The sequence below is a fragment of the Lycorma delicatula genome, chromosome 5, assembly GCF_047948215.1.
Source record: "Lycorma delicatula isolate Av1 chromosome 5, ASM4794821v1, whole genome shotgun sequence".
Classification (NCBI taxonomy): domain Eukaryota; kingdom Metazoa; phylum Arthropoda; class Insecta; order Hemiptera; family Fulgoridae; genus Lycorma; species Lycorma delicatula.
Window position 1 is genome coordinate 38,571,886 of NC_134459.1, and position 23,586 is coordinate 38,595,471.

The 23,586-nt window shown below is 30.9% G+C and overlaps 1 protein-coding gene across 1 annotated transcript in view; it reads left to right on the top strand.

The window, feature by feature from the left end:
* Zpr1 (zinc finger protein Zpr1) overlaps positions 1-22,604 on the top strand; it is a 40,066-nt gene extending 17,462 nt beyond the window's left edge. The window contains exons 4-7 of the mRNA XM_075365923.1: positions 6,327-6,618; positions 14,632-14,792; positions 20,781-21,044; positions 22,385-22,604. Coding sequence (XP_075222038.1) covers positions 6,327-6,618; positions 14,632-14,792; positions 20,781-21,044; positions 22,385-22,507 — 840 coding nt within the window. The 3' untranslated portion in view covers positions 22,508-22,604. The remainder of the gene's footprint in view (positions 1-6,326; positions 6,619-14,631; positions 14,793-20,780; positions 21,045-22,384) is intronic.
* The last annotated feature ends 982 nt before the right edge of the window (positions 22,605-23,586 follow it).

The window sequence follows — 23,586 nt, forward strand, 5'->3', positions numbered from 1 at the left end:
GAATGATAAACCTATTAGAATCTTGTTGAAGTATGTCATCATAAATTAACCAAAACCGAAATATAAGTAACACAACAGAAACGTATTCGTAGTTAATATAAACCTGACTGTAATAATATAATATTGTGTGTAAAGTACTAGTGGGGTTTTAAATGGTTATAGCTTCAGAACAGAGCATAGTAGAGAGATGAAATGCACATTAAATGAAAGAGAAACACTCCAGGTTTATGTGTACAAAACCTAGTGAATGCCCGTTGTGTTTCCATTACATGCAAGCAACATGAGCATGTTAGTCATCATGTTTGCATTGCAGAGGAAGATACATTGTTTGTGACTTGCTATGTTTGAGTCAGTTACGTGTGTTAGGCGTCAATACCATGTGTTACATGTACATGTGTGTACAATGAGTACCCCTGCATGAAAATAACATTTGATGATGTGATAAGTAACTCAAAGAAACAGGCAGCCTACCGAAGCAAACACGTCCAGGATGGCCATCAGTGTCTGATGAAACAATTGAAGCAGTGCAAAGAAGTTTCTTGTGTAGCCCAAAGAAATCCATGTGGAAGTGTTCTAGACAATTGGGCATTCCTAAAACAACTGTTCACAATGTGTTAAAAAGATGGTAATGTTTCACGGTGTATAAAATTCAGGTGTTAGAACAACTCTATCCGCAGAACAAAGCGAAACGATTTGATTTTGCTGTTGACATTCTGGATAGGTTAGAGCTGAATGATGATTTCTTAAACAAGTTCATTTTCTGTGATCTTGAAATGTTTCATGTTTCTAAATGAGTACATTAGCATAATATTTATATATGAGGTGCTGAATCTCCACATGCCATTATTGAACATCAGTGTGACAGGGAAAAAAAAAATGTGTGAGGTGCTATTAGGTGAGATAGTTTTTGGCCCCTTCTCTTTTGCTGATAAAGACAGTAACAAGGAACATCTTTTTGGATATGTGGGTATGTAGTGTCCCAAATACCGGAAAACTCAATTTTCCAGTTAGATGGAGCTCCTTCACATTTTGCCGCAAACGTATGGAATTTTCTTAACGAAACATTTCTTCAGCAATGAATTGGGTGAGAAGGGCGGATTACCTGGCCCCCACGGTCTCTAGACCTTACTCATATGGATTTCTATTTTCGGGTTTATATTAAAACACAAGTGTATTCAATTTGAGTTCAAAATCTGGACCATTTAAAAGAAAGATCACGCTGGATGTTCTCTGCCAAGTATGGCAGGAGACTGAATATTTTCTTGATGTCTGCAGGGCAACTAAGGGAATACACATCGAAATCTATGGAATAGGTAAGAAACTTGGAGTTGTGTTACTCTTTAATTTAACGTATAGTTCATCTCTGTACACTGCTTTGTTCCAAAACTGTAGTCATTTAAAATTCCAGATTATTTTACAGACATACTGTATAATCAGTAAACAAAAAGACATGCAGGTTATATATATTCCAGAATTAACTATTAGGTAGCAATGTTACAAAATAAGAATATTTAAACTTTTTTGTGATGATAAAATGATTTAGAATTTTGAGGAAAGCTGACTTGTTGAGTTATGTCTGATAATTAAATTTAGTATGAAACATACAACTTTGATTTTTAACAGATCTGCATTATAGCAATTAATTTATACAATAATTATACTTGTTAAAAAAAAAAAAAAATAAGTGAAAACTTGAAACAACCAGTTTCTTTAATTTTCAGTTTTTATTTTGTCCAAAAATTATTAAACAATATGTGCATTGATCAAATTATAATTTTTCCAAGAGTTTTTTTTTTATGATACATTTTTAACTAAAAAATGTATTTTGATTTTTGAGTGGTTTATACTTGTTCATAAGAATGGTTTTCTAATTTAAGCCCTTTTGAATTTATGATGCATCAGAGCAAAAGCTTATATTCATCATTTTTTGTAAAAATTGATTTTGGTATATAAAAGTTTATATTTGTACTTACAGGAAAAAAATTAAATCAGTTTTTAAACGGAATTTTAAGTTATTAATTCAGTTGTCTAAAATACCAAATACAAATAAAAATATTGGGTTTTTAATTTGTTATAATATTTCTTGAATGAAGTTTATGGTGTTGATTGAAGCCTAAAATCAAAGGGTAAAGGATAATTTTAGTTGGTTGTGTGCATTGCTGTAGATTAACTCCCTATCTTTCTGTTTGATGATGCCACTAGCAAAGATTGCAACTCTGGAACAGAAGGCCTTCTGTCTGTTGCAGTTTGCTAAATGTGAATCTGTAGTTACAGGTCATCAAGCGTTCTGTAAAAAGTGTTATCATGTAGTTCTAAAAAAAGGCTGGCTATGAAATAGCAGTGCTAATGATCACAGTGTAGGATGTTTTAAAGAATTGCTTTCATGTGTTTCTTACTGTTTACAACTGTTACAAGTTTGAAGTTTACTAACTGTGCTGTGTATGTCAATTTTGTAATCAAAATGTTGCAGAATGAAGATGACTTTATTGATTATATTGTGTTTAGTTATGAATCTGCATTTCATTTTAGTTGAAAGGTAATACACATAATGTCTATATCTTGGTGTCAGAAAATCTCAATTACCTCTTACAATGTGAAAGGGACTTCCCAAAATTAAATGTTTTCTTTGCAATATCCCAGTGGGAAATTTACAGGCCATTACTCTTTGCCAAAGTGAGTGTAACAGGAGTTGCTTATTTGAATCTGCTGTATACATGGCACTTCCTAACTGCAAGATAGACCAGAGAGTTTTATTTGGCAACAAGATGGTGCACCTCCTTTCTGGCATAACTGTATGGGATCAGTTGAAAGACATATTCTCTGACTGCCATCATCATCATCGGTTAATGTGGAGCTGATGATAGAGCTTGTTTGCAGTGGCCTCCAAGGTCACCTGATCTGATCCCATGTTAGTTTTACCTTTGGGTGTTTTATAAAGGATCTTATGTATGTGCCTATTGAGTGCCCATTTCAGGCGCAGGATTAAAACAGCTATTGCTTCCATTACTCTAGATATGTTGCTTAAAGTATGGGATAAACTCTTTTATCAGTTGATTGGAAGAGCTACTCTTTAATTTTATTTATGATCATTATTAAGTCAAAGTTAAGGGATAATAACACCTATGTATTATTAATAGTAAATATTTTAATGTTATTTTAACTTTCTTTTTTCAATGTTATTTTATACTACACAAACGCGCACACAACACACAAATGTGTATGTGCATACACATGCACACACACACGCACACATGCACCCACCCACACACAATGCCTGTTCAGAAAATAACTGAACATCTTTAATCCCGCACCAATGGAGATATTCAGTGATGTGCGGTTGGCAGCATTGTGTTCCACAAAACTTCCTCTGTAATCACATGTTCTTGGATTGTTGATATCTCGTTTAGTTTTTGTGATATTGTTATTTGAGTGCAACATGTTTAAGTGTTAGTAGTGATTTTTGTAATGTGCCGGTTTGAAGTTAATGTGGATTTTATCATTGGAGCGATACTACGTAAACATCTGCGTGCAATTGCGGAAAACTTTCGCAGAAATGTTTCAGCTCTTAAAACAAGCTTACGGAGATGAAGTGTATGCAGTTATGAACGGTTTTCATGATTTAAAAGCAGTGATAAGTCAATTGAAGATAACCCTCAACTAGGAAGGCCTCTGACTTCAACTGATGATACCAATGTTAAGAAAATCAGTGATCTGGTGCGTACAAATCGACAATTAACTGTCAGAGAACTTGCAGAAGAGGTTAGCATCTCGGTTGGGTCATGCCATGACATTTTGACTGAAAAATGAACATGTATCGAGTTGCAGCAAAGTTTGCTCCTTGTTTGATGACTGAATAGCAAAAAGAACATTGAATGGATGTTGACAACGTCTTGAACAAGGTGATGATGTGATGAAACATTCATGCAAAGATCATAATGGGAGACAAAAGCTGGGTTTATGGTTATGACATTGAGGCAAAAATTCAATTTTCACAGTGGATTGGCAAAGGATTTCCATGCCCCAAGAAAGCATGTCAATCTTGATCTGATGTCAAACTGATGCTTACTTTCATGGTTCCATGATGTTCTCTCATGGTTCCTTCACCAGAACAATGCACCCGCACACTCAGCTTTGTCAATTTGTCAGTTTTGTGCCAAAAATCAGATGGCTGTCCTCCCTCAGCCTCCCTACTCACCAGATCTGGCTCCTTGCAGTTTTTTCTTATTTCCAAAATTAAAATATCAGTTATGAAAGGATATGGTTTTGAGACTATTAATTAACTGTTACTGAGATGGTTTGACACTATTAAGGATGCTGTTCTGTGACATTAAAGCAAATTGTCACAGACCTAAAGGCCATTTCAGAAGAAGCTATCCAGGATTGCTTTACGGAGTGGAAATACCGTTGGGAAAAGCTTGTGAATAGGGGAGGGAAGTATTTGAAGGGACAAGGACCAGTAATCTGTAAAATTAATAATAAAGATAAAAAAAAGTAAAGTTTGGTAATTTTCTGAACAGACATGTTTGTGTGTGCATGTGTGTGTGTGTGTGTGTGGGGGGGGGATATTATATATGTTGTGAACATATATATATAGGGTGTTTCTGAAATGGTGGCTGGCTATACTTTTTTGGATTCTGCTTGTAAAACTAAGCAAAAGATATCCTTAGGAAAAATGGCAATTTCTCCTTCGTTCTTTCCATCTGCCGTTTTGTTATTTTTATATAAAAATTTATAGCTCAAGTTTGAATAGAGGAATCACATCAATATTTGGTAAGCATCTTGATAATAAAGTTTTAAAATTAGCAAAAAACTCAGAACTTACTATCTTTGCAAATTACAAAATGGCAGCCATGTTTATTTTTCAATCCGATATATCACCATAAATATTTATTTTATCAAAATGTATGTTTATTGCTAAAATATTAAAGCCTTTTATTTTGATCAAAATGACATTTTAATTTTTAAAATTGGTTGACAAATAGTTGAGTTATGGCAGAAAATTGATGTAATATTATGTCTGTTTTCTTATCCTCCACTTTATGTTCAGTTTGATTAAATATTAATTGTTTTTATTTATTGTTAATTCTATTATTGTAGATTAGTATCAAATTAAGTAATAATTTTCCAATGCAGGAAATCTGATACCAACTGATTGAAATGTGCTGGAGCTCTATCGTGGTGAAACCACATATTAAATTCTCTTAATTGTAGAGGTAGGTCTTTCAACAAATGTGAAAGATTTTCGGACAAATGAGCAAGATTAGTTTTCTGCATAAATGATTTGGTAGAATAAAAGTACTCAAAAGATAGTCATTAAAAAATACTTGCCCATGTGTTCAGCAAAAATCTTTGTTGATTGCTACTTTGGAATATACTACAAGGACTCTTGTCGCTCCAGATATACTGGTTGTAATAGTTTTGAACACCATTCCTTTTGAAAGAAGCTTCATCTGTGAACAGAATCCTTGCCGAAAATAAATGTTTTTTGAAACCAGTTACAAAAAGCCAATCTACTTGGAAAAATCATCGGCAGTCAGCTCCTGTACGCGCTGCAAGAGTTAAGGGTAAAGACAGTTATCGTTTAAAATCTGTAACACAGTCATGTGGCTCACACCTTCTTGTAATGTCAGAGAACCTGTACTTTAACAGGGGATTCTTATGCAAAATTTAGAACACTTTCTTCTAATTCAGTAGTACTAGTACTCCTTCATCTACCATGGTCATGATTCCCTGATGTAAATGAATTTCTGTAAGCCGTATGTGAAGTCTTTTTAAAGTTTTTTCATTTGGCACACGTCTATTAGGAAACTTGTTTTCATACAGTCTTTTGGCTTTCTGCCCTGTTGCAGTTTGCTAAACCATACATTAAATGCATGTCACATGTTTCTGCAAAAGAATACACAAAATCAATAATGATAAAACAACAAAACTAAAAAAATAAACCAATGACATTGGATGTTAAACACTCGCAAGTAAACAATGAATTTAGATTACTTTAAAGTCATATGATATTATTTTTAAATACTGTGTGTTTTATTTTTAAATAATTTTTCATTGTTAACACGATCAACAGTAATAGTTGCTGTGTAAAATTAATTATTCAAAAGTGAAAAATTAATATCATTGTTTTATTATTATTTAATATTAGATTTTATTGTGAGGAAATTACCATTTTTTCTAAGGATATTTTTTTTTTAGTTTTACAAATAGAATCTGAAACAGTATAACCAGCCCCCCATTCTAGAAACGTGTATATATACATGTTGTGAATTATGCAGTATTTGGTTTTTAGTTGAAATTGTTTTATTGGGTGTGTTTTATTTTAGATATTTGAAGATATAAGTGGAAATTTATTTATAGAGAATCCTGATCATCCATTACGTGATAAAAGTTGTGAAACGGCTCTATTTGTTCGCAACAAAGAACATAACCATGCATTAGGTTTGTACACACATGAAGAAGTAGAGGGAAGTGGAATAGCTGAAAAAGAAACTACAATGCGTTCATTTCCTGCTTCAACAAAGTTTACATACGAAGATCTGCAAGGTGAAGTGCTTCAGTTTCAAACAAATTGTCCAGATTGTGCTGCTCCTTGTAAAACAAATATGAAGTTGACTAGTATCCTTTATGATTATATTAATAAGTTGTGTAGTCGCTTATCTTTTACATCACTGATGAATATATTATGGGAAAATTAAATGTGAAATTTAATACGTGAATGGTAATGCTTCATTTATTTGAAATTAAGTATTTCAGGATTGCTTTTATTTTGGTGTAATTACTGAGAATGTAATTTGAAATTGCATTATCTATTTGATCAGAATAGCTAAAAATAAATAAATAAATGAAAAAAATGGCTAAAGTATCTCAATAAAAAAAATGGTTACTGGTGTAACTTTGTTTTTTGTTTTTGTAGTGAGTTTTTCTTGATTAAATTCCTTTTATATTATTAATAAAATTCATTTTTATGGAAGCAATTTGCAGTTCTTAGATTGTTTGGCTGTTTTTGTTAATTAATGCCACTTTAACCTTTTCTGTAAATAAACTATTAAAAAAAAGTGAAAGCAGGACTTAGCAGAAAGTTTCTTTTTAACATCCACCACTTCAGTAACATAGGTTGCAGAAATTGACTATGTCCTTTTCAGTGTTATGTAACAAAGACTTTCCATTATCGTACACACATACATGCATGCACACACACACACACACACACACACACACACACACACGCATGCATGCATGCGCGCACACACACACAAAATAAACTGGTATTTTATTGAAGTAAAATAGTAGAAAAATAGACAGAAAATCATATTATTCTTTTTGTGTGCAAGAAACATTATTCTTTGTATAGAAAAACAAAGAATTAAAGTACATGATGCATAAAATGATAAATGGTAACAGAATAACAAACCTGTAATTGTTCAAAATTATTTTTAATTAATTTTCAAGAAATGAACATATGCATCTCTTGTAAGGTTTTTATTGAAAACAAATGGTCCCAGAATTTTGTCATAAATAATGCCACACCAAACATTAATGTGAAATTTATGTTGGAAACTAGTTTTCACAGTACCATATGGATTGTCTTTGCTCCATAAATGATTTTTTTTAGAATTGAGGACTCTGTTTCTCATAAAAGTGGCTTTTTCTTGTGAACACAATAAAATAAAAATTGAGTAAATAAAATTGTATTTACTTTATCAGCGTTGTGTAACAGCCAATGACAGAAGTTTAACCACTTTGGGTAATCAGCCACAAATTTTGAACCTGCTACAGGTGGAAAGGATAAAAATATTTTTCTGTAAGATGTGCCACATTTTGTTTTTTGACAATCACTGTGACATAAAGTTTGCTTTTACTAGTGCCTGGGCTATGTTGAATCGCACAGTATTCATCAGTAACATGATGACTATTTTGGCATTCAAGAGAAAATGAACATGTTGGAAATGACCCTTCCATTCTCGTAAATGCTGATGCACTGAAAAAAAGGTTTTTGTATTTGGAATCCTCCTTCCAGGAAATCTCTCCTGATATTCATGAACAGCTTCAGAATTTTTGTTACAAAATTTATAAACAGAAATTATTTCGCATATTCCTCCGGTACAAAATTGAACGGCATTTTTACACTACAATATGATAACAGTACAAACTATACAATAAAATTTATACATTATACAATAAATTTTTTTTAAATATTTCTCTTTAAATAGAAAATAACATAACATACGTTTATTTATTTATTTCTTTCTTAACATTAAAAATAAAAATAATTAAAATAAAATTAGGCTAAATTAATAAAAATGTAGAAATGTAAACTCACTGGGATAAAGAACTTTTTTGCACATGTGCAGAGAACCATCTTAAACAGATATTGAATACTAAACAATATGTATTTAAAAAAAGTTAATTTAGATAATTAAAAAAAAAAAAGAAAATTTTAAATTTAATTTTACTTAAAATTTATGTACTTTTCTTTAAGAACCATTTCTTGTTTATAAAAAAAAATCACTAAACTCTGTTAATTGTCCTCGCTAATTTTATTGTACTTTTCACAAATCATTATTGTTTTTAACTAAGTAACTTGTGATTTTTAATTGCTTGTGTTTTAATTAGTCTTCTTCAATCGTATTTTCTATATTTAGTACTTGCTGTTGCAAACTGGAGTCATTACCTTGACATCTAAAGTATTTGAAACAAGTCTAATAGTGCCCAAAGTTTGAAAGTTGGTGGCAGAATTAATGGCTCAGTTTATTCACTCCCTATACTACCTTTATTATCGCAATAGGATGCTTCTAGTGATATATAGTCAGTAAATTCGGCTGCTGTTGCTACCTTGTCATTAGCCTTTGGATATTCTTCAGTATCAGATAAATGTAGGTTCTCAATTATCAAAAATCATGATTTTGTTAAATTAAAAAAAAATGATTTTAAAATAAAATCATAATAAATTGCAAATTTTAAAATTATTTTATCATTTTCATATTCTGTTTTCTGTATTGTAACGCCGGCATGCTAAAATTAGTGTTTTATTGATTCATTTGTAACCAGAACCACTTTTTAAGAATGCAGATTACATAATACAGGTTAAATGTTATTTCATAATTTTCTCTTTTATTTAATGAAGCAAGGTAGCATTTTTCTTTTGTATGATCACTCTGGTCCATTGATTGCATTACACTACAGTGTTGGTGAAAAAAAAGACAATTTAATATGTGCTGTTTAATATGGATGTACTGTAGAATTTTCTTTTTTAATTCACTACCCCATTCTTGTATTTCTTCTTCAAAGATTGGAGCTGTGATCCGCACAGATTTATTGTTTTGGTTCTTCTCAGGTATTTAACATTAGCTTATATTATTTACCTACCATTAATATCTACAGTTCACTTTATTTATTACCTACACTTTATTTAAACTCAGTTCATTTGAAAGTGAGATACGATCCTCCAATTCTTTAATAAAATTGGACAGTTAAACAATTGCTAAAACATTAGTTTTTGTTAACATCAAATATTTATACAATTTTATTAATTCAACAATCTTACCTGAAGTATTAGGTTAGAGTAAAAGTCCCTTTATTACTCTTCAAATAAATGTAAGTCTTATATGTATCTAATACTATGTTTTTTTAAAATTATTATGATATAACCATCAACAAAATAAAAACGAAAACAAAGCTGGAGATGATGAATTTTATAGGGATATTTATTATCAAGTAAACTGAAACAAATAAAATACATAAATAAGAAAAATAAAAAATTCTAAATTATAATTTTTAATTAATATTAAATTAAGATGTTTCACCAAATCTGATGTGGACACCATATAACTTCCTTGTATGTCTATTAAATTACAAATACACATTTTTAAAAGTACATAAAATTTTATTTCACTAATAAGTTCTGATTTTCTTTAATTTTTTTTTTATTTTTTATTACTGAATTATTATTTATTGTACATTTTTTTTATAATCAGAATATATATATATTATATTTTAATAAATATAATATTAAAATATATTTTAATAAATCAATATAATTAAATTAAAAAAAAAAAATGTTAAAAATAAAAAAGGAAATGAAGTTGCATTTGAATCGATGTGCCTTCCCCTTATAAGATCCAATTATTTCATTAATTGAAATTTCATTTGGCTATAACTCTGGAGCCAATGAAAGTAAGTACCACTTAATGGTATATTATTGAAAAGCTCTCAATGAGGGTTGATTACTGCTGTTAAGAAAAATTCCAAAATCCAGATTTTTTGGATTTTGAATTTTTGGAAGTTTTTTTTTATTTTTCAGTCCTAAATCCAAAATTCTATGGTTAATCGTTTTTGAGTTGAGTGAGATACATATGCACATCCAGACATCATGTCAAAACTAGTCAAAATGGATATTTCCATCTGAAAACCAAAATTATTTTGCGATCAAAATACTTCCTTTACTTCGTACAAGGAAGTAAAAATAAATACAAAATTGACAAGTAATTATAACAATTAATTTTATATAAGCATTATTTGCTGCTAACATTTACAAAAAATAAAAAAGCTTAAAATAAGCTTACACTTCTATCAATGAATAATGTCCCTCCTGTTTGCTGTGTACTCACCAAACAGCTTCTCGAATTTAAATGCAGACTAAAATACTATACCATAACTGAATAGTCTAGTGAAGCACTCTTGCTCATATGCTCAACTGTTACTGCACACTCACTTTGAATGCTCTTGCACGCTTTCCTCACATTTATTGCAAAATGAGCGGAAGTTTTAAAAATCGCTGCTCCTCGGCAGTATTTATACTTCTGGGCCTAGAGCTTGATATTTAGTAGTAGGACCTGACTTATCATTTTGTTCATTCAAGACTGATAATTTCTGTGGTTTGAACTGTCTATACTATTCTAGAATCTTTTCTAGTAAGAATTTTGTTATTGCTTGTGAATATTTCTTTTTTAATCTGTTGATTTACATTCTTCATTTTCTCTCTCTTCCTTATTCTGGCACTTTCTATTGCTAGATGTTTGTAGCCATTTCAATGTAAATAAAAGAAAAAATAAATGGTAATGATAAAGTATTAACAAAAATTAATTAACAATACTTATAAAATGCTACAAAAAGAGTATTTCTACTTTTGTTAATAAAATAATTGAGTATCAACTGTGAAGTAATGTCTTATAGGCAATTCGATTCAGAAGATTTCTTTGTTTATTTTTTTTTATTTTGTCATTATTACTTGTTTTTTATTTCTATTAAGTGTCTGGTCTTTTAGACTACTCTGAATTATCTACTCATGATGATTATCTTACAGTTGAAATGATCATCTAGTTTTAGAGTAAATGTTTTGTAAATGGTTTTTGAGTGTTTTATCTAACAAATTTTGTTAGCAGGTTCTTCAATTTAATAAAAATTCAAATTAATGCTTTATTCAGTATTTAAAATTTTCACGTTTATGGTAAAAAAACTTCATTTTGAACACCTGAATTTAAACTAAAAGCTGAGCCAGATGAAACCTAATTTCATTTGATCAGCAAGCTTCCAGGATAAAAAAAAGTTGATGTGGACACTACATGACTTCCTTGTACTCCTAATTACGTAATTACACATTTTTAAAAATGAAACGTACATAAAAGTTTATTTCATTAATAACTAATGATATTTTATCGTAAAATTTTTTTTACAATCAGATGTTGGTTATTAATAAATCAATATATTTAAGTAAAAAAAAGGAGATGAAGTCTGATTCAAAGCGATGTGCCTTTCCCTTATAAGATCCAAATATTTCATTAATTAAAATTTCATTTGCCTATAACTCTGGAATCAATGAAAATAAGTACCACTTTTGATATATCGTTGAAAAGCTCTCAGTGATGGTTTATTACTACAGTTAAGAAAAAGTTCAAAATCAAATTTTTTTGGATTTTGGGCTTTTTTGACACTTGGTCAGTTGATTGCAGTCAAAACGATAAATGTGTTACTACATGTTACAGCAGTCCTAAATACAAAATTTCAAAATCCTATGGCTAATTGTTTTTGAGTTAGGCGATATATGCACATACATACAGACGTCATGCTGAAACTAGACAAAATGGATTCGGGGATGGTCAGAATGGATATTTCAGTTGAAATCTGAAAACCAAAATTTTTCACGATCACAATACTTCCTTTACTTTGTACAAGGAATTAATAACTATTCCACTTAAAGATGTCATATGATTCATATAATCAGCATAGCTAGACAGTTTCATTTTTAATAGTAGCTGCATCTTTGATCAAAAAATTTGTTTTTAGTAATAATACTTTGTGAATTTATTGCTTGTATTTAGAAGCTTTGTAAACAGAATCCAATTTTAATGTTGCCAGTTTTATTTGTTTACAAGGGTGAATAAAAAATTAACTACACTTTTTGTTCTACAGTTTATTTACTCAAAGGTAGGGGTTCAACATGTACGTCTCTTTTCTATATAGTCACCTCCCTTGTCAATGGACTTGGTCCAATGCTACAAGCTTGCATATTACTTCCAAGAAGAAGATTTTTAGTTGGTTGCAAAGCCACTTTTGCACCGTTTCCTGCACGTCTAAATTTGTGGAAAATCAATGACCTCACAAAGCATCCTTGAACTGCCCAAACAGATGAAAGTCAGAGAGCGCAAGATCTGGGCTGTAGGGAAGGTATTCAATTTGGTGTGGCAAGCTGTGTGCGGGCGGGCATTGTCAAGTAACATTAACAGCACTGTCGTGGTACCCATCGCATGCAGACTTTATGGAAGCTGAGCTTGTCATGAATGAAATTTTATTGGCAGAATCATGATTGATGTTCAAAGAAGATCCTACCTCATCGATGGTAACTCGCCTATTTGCCAGAACCATCTCAAGTTTGCTGAATATTGTGGAGGTTGACAAGTGTACTGCTCCCTCTTCATGTGTCAAACTCATCCAGCCATATTTAAACTTCTCAATCCATGAAAAAAAATTTAAATAATAAAGCGCTGTCCATATTTTGTGATAAAAATCTACAATGAATTTCAACCCCTCTCACATCCTCCGACCAGACAAATCGAATGACTGCTTATTGTTCCTCCTTGGTGCAAACTGCTAGCAGAACAAACATGTTTACACTGTAATAGTTAGAAGATAAATGACATGATTGGAATAAAATTTTACACATGACACTACAGTTATAACAACTCTTAAGTACACATGCACAGAGGCAGTATAACAAACTTGATGGTATATTATAGCAAAAGTGCAAATAATTTTTGACTTTCCTTGTAGTAACTTATATTTTAGCAGTTTTATTGTATTATTTGGATTTTTTTTTTAATTATTCTTTTTCTAGAAAAATTTTCATTTTAGGAATATAGCACTTTTGTATGTCTTTTAAATAATATTTTCACTAACATTTTATTACCACTTATTGTGTAACATTCTTATAAATGACAGTGATGGAATAAAATAATAAATGTTGATGAAAACCATCTCTTTTTCTTGTAGTTACTACACAGATTCCTGTAACACAACTGGTTGTACCTTTATCCATCCAGTATTGCTTTATTACAAGCTTACTGAGGAAGTAAGTTCTGTTATGGGATTAAATATAAAGACAACAAATTGTATTTTATCAATTTCTATAAACTGGCATTATTTGATATGTTTCCACTGTTAAGGGTCTGTTTTTTTTTTCAATTTAGGTGTGGTAGCATACCAAAGTCTCATCTTCTGACATAGTATTCCTCAACATTTATCTCTTTGCCAGTAACTTGTCAAAAATGCTTTTCTTTGGGCTTTTGGGCCTCCAGTATGTACATATTTCTGCAAGTGTTATATAGAGGACAAATATTATTGAACATCAGCCTTTAAAATTTTCATTTACTTACACTAAAGTCATCATTAACTGGTCACTCACTTCAGATTTCATTGTGAATTAAAAAACCCATCAAATTTTACTACATCTCATGTTCCTAATGTTCAAAAAATTAATTTTCAAGCTGATTTTACAACCACTGGTCTTTGCAGTTGTTTCTAACATACTTAATGCTAAGTAGTTATAGTAAAAATTTTCACACTTCAACATAAACATTGATAAATTTCATTTGTATCTATGCCTTGCCAATGAGTAAACTTAGATAGTGCATTAACAAAATGGCAATTGTCAGTGCTGTTGCTTCTGGATAACCCTCATGTCTTTAATAGGCAATTATATAATAAGTAATTTTGTGTGTATATATAATGATTATATAAGCTTGCATGTGAGACTATGGTATGGAGGTTTTTTGTAGCCTAAGAAAAAGGCCTTTTTGACCAGAATTCGAATTCAGGACTATGTGAGTGAAAGACTGAAATTCTGCCATGAGAGATTGTAAAATTAGAATCTATAGACTCTTTAATCTATTATTAATGGTTATTAAGTAAGTTTTCTATTTCTTATTGTCTTTGCAGTTACTAAATTGTTAGATTTGATTTCTTACTGTCTGTAAACATATGAAAGTGTATTATTTAATAGTATTATTTAACTGTATGAAAAACATATTTAAGTTATGAAATTGAGTAACTAGTGTATGTAAGTAATAATTATTGGTATGTATTTATAAATTTGAACACATTTAATTCAGTTTTTTTTCTTAATGAGATTATTAGAAATCCCATATTTTAAAGAAGTTGTAATAATGGCTACTAATTGTGAGGCTTGCAGTCATCGGAGTAATGAGGTGAAAGCTGGTGGAGGGATTGAACCACATGGTGTTCGTTTAGAAGTGAAAGTTATGTGTCCTGAAGATTTTACTAGAGATGTTCTTAAGGTAAGTGTAAAACTTATATTATATTGATCTTTAGAAAATTAAAAATTTTCGTATATAACATCATAATTTTTTTCTTTAATGAAATTATATGCAGTATAAAATTAAAATTATAACCGTCTATCGGCTATTTATGAAGGTGCTGCACATGTTGTTTTGATTCTCTAGTCGTTTGCCTGCCAGTGAATGCGGATTGTAATGTCCATGACAATCGTTTCTCCTGCCAGTTGTGAAGTACATGCTGTAATTTGATTTATGTGTGCTTCTTTAACTGCTGAAATTCATCGGGAGTTGTGCCTAGTATATGGATCTACAGTAATGAGTGAAGGAAAGGTTAGACAATGGTGTTGAGACTTTAAAATTGGCCGCACAAATGTGCATGACGAAGAGCGAAGTGGGAGGCCCAGTATTCAGACTGTTGAAATCGTTGAACATGTTAATTGAAAACTGTGATGTGATTGGCAATTGACGATTAGTGCTCTGGCTGACGAACTTATGCATGTTGGACGCACCTCCGTCTACACGATTGTAAAAGAAAAGCTTGGTGGGTACTGATAATGCTCACTGACCAACACAAAGAGCAAAGAATATGCAGTGGACAAGTGTTTTTGGACTGCTATCGACAAGATAGAGATGATTTGTTTTCCCACATTGTTATGGGTGACAAGATGTGGATATCTTATATCAGCAGAATCAAAACAACAGTCAGTGCAGTGGGACCATTCAAGTTACCCAAAACTAAAAAAGTTTAAGCAATCTTCATACTGCAGTCGAAAAATGTTAGCTACTGTTTTTTTGGTACAAAAAGGGCATCATTTATGTTGATTTCATGGAACTTGGATCAACAATTACAGCTGACATGTACTGTGAAATGCTCACCAAACTGAGATGTGCAGTCCAAAATTGATGACGCAGGAAACTGTCGTCTAGCGTAATCCTCCTACACAATGCACGTGCATTGTGTAGGAGGATTACGCGGTGTGAGGACGTCCTCACACCGCTGCCTTAACAAAGAAGAAGATTCAAAATTTTTGTCGGGAACTTTTTGACCACCCTCCATATAGTCCTGACCTTGCATCTGGTGACTACTTCCTCTTCTTGCATTTGAAAAAGTGGTGTGGTGGACAATGGTTTGAAAACTATGAGGAACTCAAGACTGCTGTTGTCAACTGGTTCAATTCCCAGGTGGCAAACTTCTATGCAGAGGGGGGTTAAAGAAACTGGTGCAACATTATGAAAAGTGAAGGAGATATGTAGTAAACTAAAGCTGTAAGTGTAAAAATCTTTTTTCACGAGTTAATTTTTTTTAATGACCAAACTTACTTTTACTTTATGAATATGCCTCATAGATTTTTTTTTGTTATTCAGCAAACAGTTATTAAGTATTTCCTTAATTCAGTCAACAAACAGAAATAATTTGTCCAACAGGAATTCTGGTATCCTCATTCTGGAGAAATCAAGTAGAGATTTATTAGTGAAATTGAATTGTACCTGAATAGTATAAACCTTGAAATAGTGAGACATGTACGCCTTAACCAGTTGTGTAGAATGTTCTTGTAAATAAAAAAAATTCAAGGTAATATGTGTAGATAGTTTATTTTCATTGTTACTTGTATAACTCTTTCATGACGCATGCTGTTTTTCATTCACAGCTTCAACGGTCTGAAATCTTGTTCCTTTAAATGCAGATTTGACCTTGGGAAATAGATAAAAGTTACATGGTGCCGGGTCAGGTGAATAAGATGGATGGTCTAACACTGGGATGTTATGTTTGACTAGAAACATCTTGACAGACAATGCAATGTGAGCTGGTGCGTTGTCCTGATGAAGAACCTATGACTTGTTCTTCCACAGTTTGGGTCGTTTTTTCTTACTTTTTCACGGAGTTGAGCAAGAAGCTCAATGTAGTAATGTTGGTTAATAGTTTGAAGGTACACAATCCCATGAATATGGAAAAAAACAATCATCATCGCTTTGAATTTTGATTTGCTCATTTAAGCTTTCTTAGCTCTCTGTGAAGTTGGGGCCTTCCAATGCATGGATTGACACTTAGTTTCTGGATCATAAGTGAAAAACCAAGATTCATTACATGTGATTACTCTTTCCAAGAAGTTTGGGTTATTTTCAGTGGCATTCAAAATGTCAAAGCAAACATTTTCACGAGCTTCTTCTTGTTTGATTTTGAGAATTTTAAGCACCATTTTCACGCACACTTTTTGCATGTTAAAATTGTTATGTAAAATTTGCCTTACGCATTATTTGTCAATTGCTACAGTTTCAGCAATCACATGAATAGTTAACCGATGGTCAGATTACCAATTTTTTCAAATTCTTATCCATTCTTGACATTGAAGGGTGACCCGAGTGAATTGGCCATCTTGGAAGTGTTTAAACCACTCAAAAACTTGAGCACATGATAAACATTCATTGCCATATACGTTTTTTAATAAAAGATAAGTTTCAGTAGCAGTCTTTCCAAGTTTCATATGAAATTTCACAATTCTTTGCTGTAATAAAACACTTATCATTTTTTCAGCAAAACAAAAAACAGATGTTATCCAAACAAAGGCCACGGCCAGAATAATATGTCTACAGAAACTGGAGTGGCAACAATCAAAAGAGAAGGTTTCACGCTACATAGCTGTCGGTTGTAAGAATTTGGCGCATGTACAGTTCCTCTGTAGCAGCATTAGACTTATTATTTAATAGCCACACCTTATTTATTATTATTTTTGATAACTTGCACTTATTATACATGTTGTAAGCTATTTATAGCGATTAGTATTTATTATGCCATTGAAGTTTGTTGAAATGTTCTCAAAATCAAGCTTTTCAGTATCAATGAATTAATAGAGCTAAAGCTGTTTCATGCTCTCCTCAAGATTTAATTCCACAAGACTTTTAAGCAGAGTATAATTGAAAAATATGTGTAAAATTGATTTACTGATGTTAGAGGATTACACCATTGAGTATCTGCTATACCTACTGTAATGGAACAAGTTTTCCAATTGTTATGTTTATCAACAATGGAATCCATATTTCCCAGTTTTAAAATCTTCGTTGGAATTGAATGGACATGTGGAAACATGAAAAAGCAAAACAATGATTTTGATTTTATTATAATCATCTGTTTTATATTAAAATATGAGTTTGTAGAAAAAATTGAAGAGAAAATAGTATTTTTGTCTTTACAGGTTTGACCTTTTATGTCTTAGTAGTGCTACTCTGTGTGTTCACAATACAACTAATAAATTCACAGTGCAACTATCAAATTGAAGGCCAAAAAACTGTATGTCAGTTCTGGGACGAGTGCAACTAACAAAGGTACAAAAAAAGAAACTATCAAATTTGATAGTTATCAAGTTATAAAAATTTGATAAAAATTTAAATTGCATATTAAATTTGATAGTTTAAATGACCTAACATTTATCTGATTTTCATGATTCAAATGGGGTATGTGCTATTCAACCAAATCTCAGTTATCTGAGAAATTAAATTTTTACTTGATCTTTTTTTTGTACCTTTGTTAGCTGCATTGTGGTTCTGGGACAAGTTTGAACTTTGACTTCTTGAGTTCGACATGGTACTGTATAAAACGTGTAAAAGAAAAACAAAGTACGGTTTGATCATGAAGTGTATTTTAATTTGATTGTTTACTTTTTGTATCTTTGTTAGTTGCACTGCAGTTCTAGGACAGGTTTGGACTTTTTACATTCGTTAGTTGCACTGTACGTGTTAGGCTGCATTTGTCTCACAACTGACATGGTTTTTTAGCCTTTGATTTGTTAGTTGCATTGTGATTGCATACCCCTTGCACAGGGGTATGTCTCATCTTTAATCCGGGTGAAACACAGTAAGAGCCCCTAAAATTTCCTGAAAAAATATTTGTTTTAGTATTGCTATCTTCTGTTTATTGTACTTATCTTATCTCTTATCTCTGTTTATTGTATCTTGCTTATTATACTTAGCTTTTTCAGTAAGACCCAAAAACCATAGAGAAGTATGTCTCCTAAGTATTCCTTATTTGCTAAGAAAATTGAGAATTATTTAAAGAAAAAAATATATAATTTTAAATTCAGCAAAAATACAATCTGTAAACTATGTGCTTATGTGTTTTAATTTAAAATAGAACAAAGTTAATTTTAAATTATTATTAATTTGTGTTTAACTATAATTGCATCAGTGATTTTGTGCATAACTAACATTGGAGTTTTTTACCTGTTCTGTTACAAAACCAATTTTTTCTGAATATTGTAATTTATTTTGATGGATATATCCATTTACAAAAGTATATTTTTTTATTTTCCCCGTTGACAATATGCTATGGATCTAATATGAACTTGAGCAAATCATGTGAAATTTAATGTGAAACTGTCGTAAACCGAACCAAATTGGCTTGAGCTGTGTTTATTTGATTGTCACCTTTAACACTGCTACTATTGGTTGCATAACTACTTTCTACTGTTGTCAGTTGTAAACTGTTCATAGTTTCAGTGAGGTAGAGTTTCTTTGTTTGAAGTTGTGTTTTTCTAAACTGCATATTTCTAAATTATTCAGTCAAGGTTAGAGTTGCTATAGTAGAAGCTTATGTATATTATGGATCGTTTCAAGAAGTATGTCAAATATTTGTGGAAAAATTTCAGAATCTCAGCAAAGAGTAGCATACTTGATTTGGTTTTAAAATGGTATATGACGGAATCAGTTTCAAACAAATCAAAATAACCAACCTTATGTTGGGACTTCAGAATCCATAGCCTATATTCAAAGAAGAATTTCTGCCAATCCAAAAAAATTAATATGTATATTATCACAAGGCAGTATAAAATACAGATCTTGTAAGATTCATGATTTAAATTTGAAACCATATCTTGCAACAACTTAAGAGACCAGATTAACCAAAATGTTCACCAAGAAATTAATAGCAATGACAGCATTTGTCAGTATGATCACTTTAACACAAAAATGCATTGCTGCGCCAGGAACTCACTGCTATCAGCCTGAACATTTAAGAGCAGGATTTTTTAAAATTTTTTATACTCTTTTTGGTTCTTTTAAAACATAAAACCTAAACTCTTGCTAATGTGTTTAATTTAATTCACATTTTTATTTCATTCATAAATTTTGATATGTTGCAACTGTGGTAGTCTGTAGCAGTTCAGTTTTAAATTTTCCAACCGAGTGCCCATTAAAAAAAAGTTAATTTTTGTTGTTTAGAAACAAAAAAAAAATCTAAAAAAAAAATCTCATGAATATATATAAATTTTATATTAAAATTATTATATTCCTCTGTACTAGTTTATACATTTAAAGAACTTGAGTGCAGAATGATAATTAAAGTAGGATGACACTTATTTTATCATATATACAAAAACGTTTTTGCGATTCTCATATCCTCAGTTTTTAATCTATTTGTTATATTTTTTTAAATTGTTCACATCAAATTACATATTACACATACATATCAAGAACAATAAAAAAAAAATTACAAGAATTAAACATTACATGGTTTATACAATTTGGGTGGAATTGATCAACCTACAGATTATGAGGATGACATGATTATAAAAGTTGCAGTAGATGGCAGCACTTGTTAATGTATAAAATTCAATCTTTTTCAAATCTATACAGTAATATAAGTCATCTTTAATTTTTGTTAAAAAATATTTAATTTCAATTTTCTACTTTAAATTACTGATTTTTATAATTTATATTTAAAAAAATAATTTAACAAAGATTTTGTTTTTTATAAAAACAAAAAATTATTATTCTTAATTTATGTGATGTAAATTTGAGATGAACAGTTTAAAAAAATGGATTACAACTGAGGATGCGAGAAATTTACAAACATGTTTTTGTATGTATGATAAAATAAGTTATGTGTCATCCTACTTTATTTATTATTCTGTACTTAGGTTGATCAAGTTCTTTAAATTTATATATACCTTTTTTTATTGATATGAAATATTCATTTAGTGATTATGAATTTTTTAGTCGGAAACATGCAGCATGGAAATACCAGAATTAGAACTAGAAGTTGGACCTGCAGCGCTTGGTGGACGTTTTACAACTGTAGAAGGTCTTTTGTGTGCGACAAAAGAACAGTTAGCTGGAAAAGGTACCATGTTTACAGATTCTAATGAAGGTGATTCTAAACAGAAAATGGACATTTTTATAAAGAAAATGGATCAAGCTATTAATGGGGAGATACCAGTGACAATTGTATTAGATGATCCAGCTGGCAACAGTTATGTTCAGGTATTAAAATTATGTTTTTTATGTTGTTTACCAGATTAAATTTAATTTTGTAAAATATTTAATAAAGCTGATTGGAAAGTAAACATGATTTTGTAAGAATCATTAACAAATAAGAATTACTAAAAAATAAGAATTATTATTTTTGAACTGCTGATAATCAACTGCCTATTACTGTTAAGTAAAGAAGCACTAACTTTTACTATAAACAACCACTTTGCATATCATCACTGACATCAACTTATTATCACTCAATGTATATGTTTATAGGTTATGTACACAGTAACCTATAAAAACTGTTATTTCAAAAAATTATTATTTATTGCAAAATAATACTAAACAAAAATATTGTTTGCAAGTACAAACCTATCTGACCATGTTGTCGGGAAAATTAAAAAAATTATTTTTAATACAAATTTTTATTTCAAAAGAATTAAAAAAATAATGAAAGAATAATTCAGAAGTTAGTAGTATTTATGTTATTACCAGTTAAAATGGGTATAGTTTCCTGTTAAATTTGATATGTAAAATGCAAGCTGAAAAGTGGAAAACACTTTTAGATTTTTTTTAAAATAGGGTGGCTTTATTCTGAAATCATGTGCCACTTGAATCAGTAATTCTAGGTTTAATCACTAGTGTAAAATTTCAGTTATACCTGAGGGGTTTCTTAAAATTTGAAACCTTGCTTTTGGAAATTCTTTATTTATAATGACTGTCTTTTCATCAGACTATGTTTGACATATAATAAATCAGTAGGAACATTAATAAACAAACATATAGACCAGGAACCAAACTTCAGAAGAGGTTGAAAAGAGATGACCAGGGAAAATCTGCTGGACACTGCAGGCAAGGAACATGATAGCATATTCTAAGTATTCAGATCTTCAGCTTAGATTAACAGATTTTATAAATTTAAAAATCAGGAAAACATTTTTAAAACTATATCTTTGTAAACTTGGACAATTGGAGTATGTGAGAAGAAAAGATTAGAAGCTTTTGAAATGTGCTACCGGAGATCAATCAGATGGCTGGTTCAAGTAACAAATGAAGAGGTGTTGCGGCAAATTGATAAAGAAAGAAGCATTTGGAAAAATATAGTTAAAAGAAGAGACAGACTTATAGGCCACATATTAAGGCATCCTCCTGGAAGTGTTGCTTTGATATTGGAGGGACAGATAGATGGAAAAAATTGTGCAGGCAGGCAACATTTGGAATATGTAAAACAATTGTTAGGGATGTAAGATGTAGGGGGTATACTGAAATGAAACAACTGGTTAAGGGGGTGGAGAGTCATAATTTTGTGTTAAACAAATTTTATTCAAGTACTTTTATTTTTTTTACAGAGTTTCACTGATCCTGAACCAGATCCTGCTTTAACTGTTACAAAATATACTAGATCATTTGAACAGAATGAAGATCTTGGATTAAATGATATGAAAACTGAAAATTATGGTACGAACTCATGATATTATGTAAAATATATGTGTGGTGTATATTAAAATAAATTCTAAGTAATTAAAAATGAATGAATTGTTTCAATAAAGATTTATTTAGTTTCTTTCATTTGTTCTTTTTATTTTTAACACTTTAGAACGGTCATGGTGTGGACGAGAAGTAGGAATAAAATCAGATGTTTATAACTTGCATACACTATTGAGAAAGAAAAATGAGGTGGTCATCAGAATTTTAGTACTACTAGGAAGTTATCATTAATGAATTATTATGAATGCTAAAGTTTTTAATTTCCTATTCAATTAAATAATTTATGTAGTCTAAAATATATTCAATATGTATTTATAAGTACAGGATGTTTTAAAAAAGAGATCTCCTATCACTCAGTAGTTTATAGGTTTATATGAATTTTGTTAAAATGCGTATATTGAACTGGTGTGGGAAGGGCTCTTTCACCTGCACATTTGAGTATTGCAGTCTGTCAAGCATTGGCATTTGTGTGGTGTTTGTTAAAGTGTGATTAATTTCTGGAAGAACTTCCATTCCAAGATTAATTGAAACTTATTTAGAGATGAAATACTATGTTCTGTCACTAAAAGTTCTGGAAGAATTAGAAAAGGAAGCACTTCTGATAAGTGTTATTCAGAAGTTAGTTAAAAAACTTCCTAAAAAAGTTTCAGTTTTAACATGATTCATTTCTTTGAATCTCTTGTATGGTGTGCAGTTTTTGGTGATAAATAATAGGATCCCTGTTTTTTTAAAAAACTGTGGATGCTATTTAGAAATAGTTCATAGTCTTATTGTAAGCGCCTCTTGCGATACAGCTCCCTCTACTATGGAGATGCCACAGAATTTTTTTGATGGAAGAATGAATTGTGCTTACCAAGATGTACTTACAGGTACATCTTGGTAAGATGTGCTTACCACGATCCCCTGATCAGACTAGTCCAGACTATCCTGACCCCATAGCGGAAGACACCCCCTCCATGTGGTAGTTTTGGTCACTGCACTACCCCCTCCATACCTAGCACTCATGGATTTTACCAGAGATCATCTTCAGAACCTCAGCAAAAGGGATCTGTCAGCCTTGATG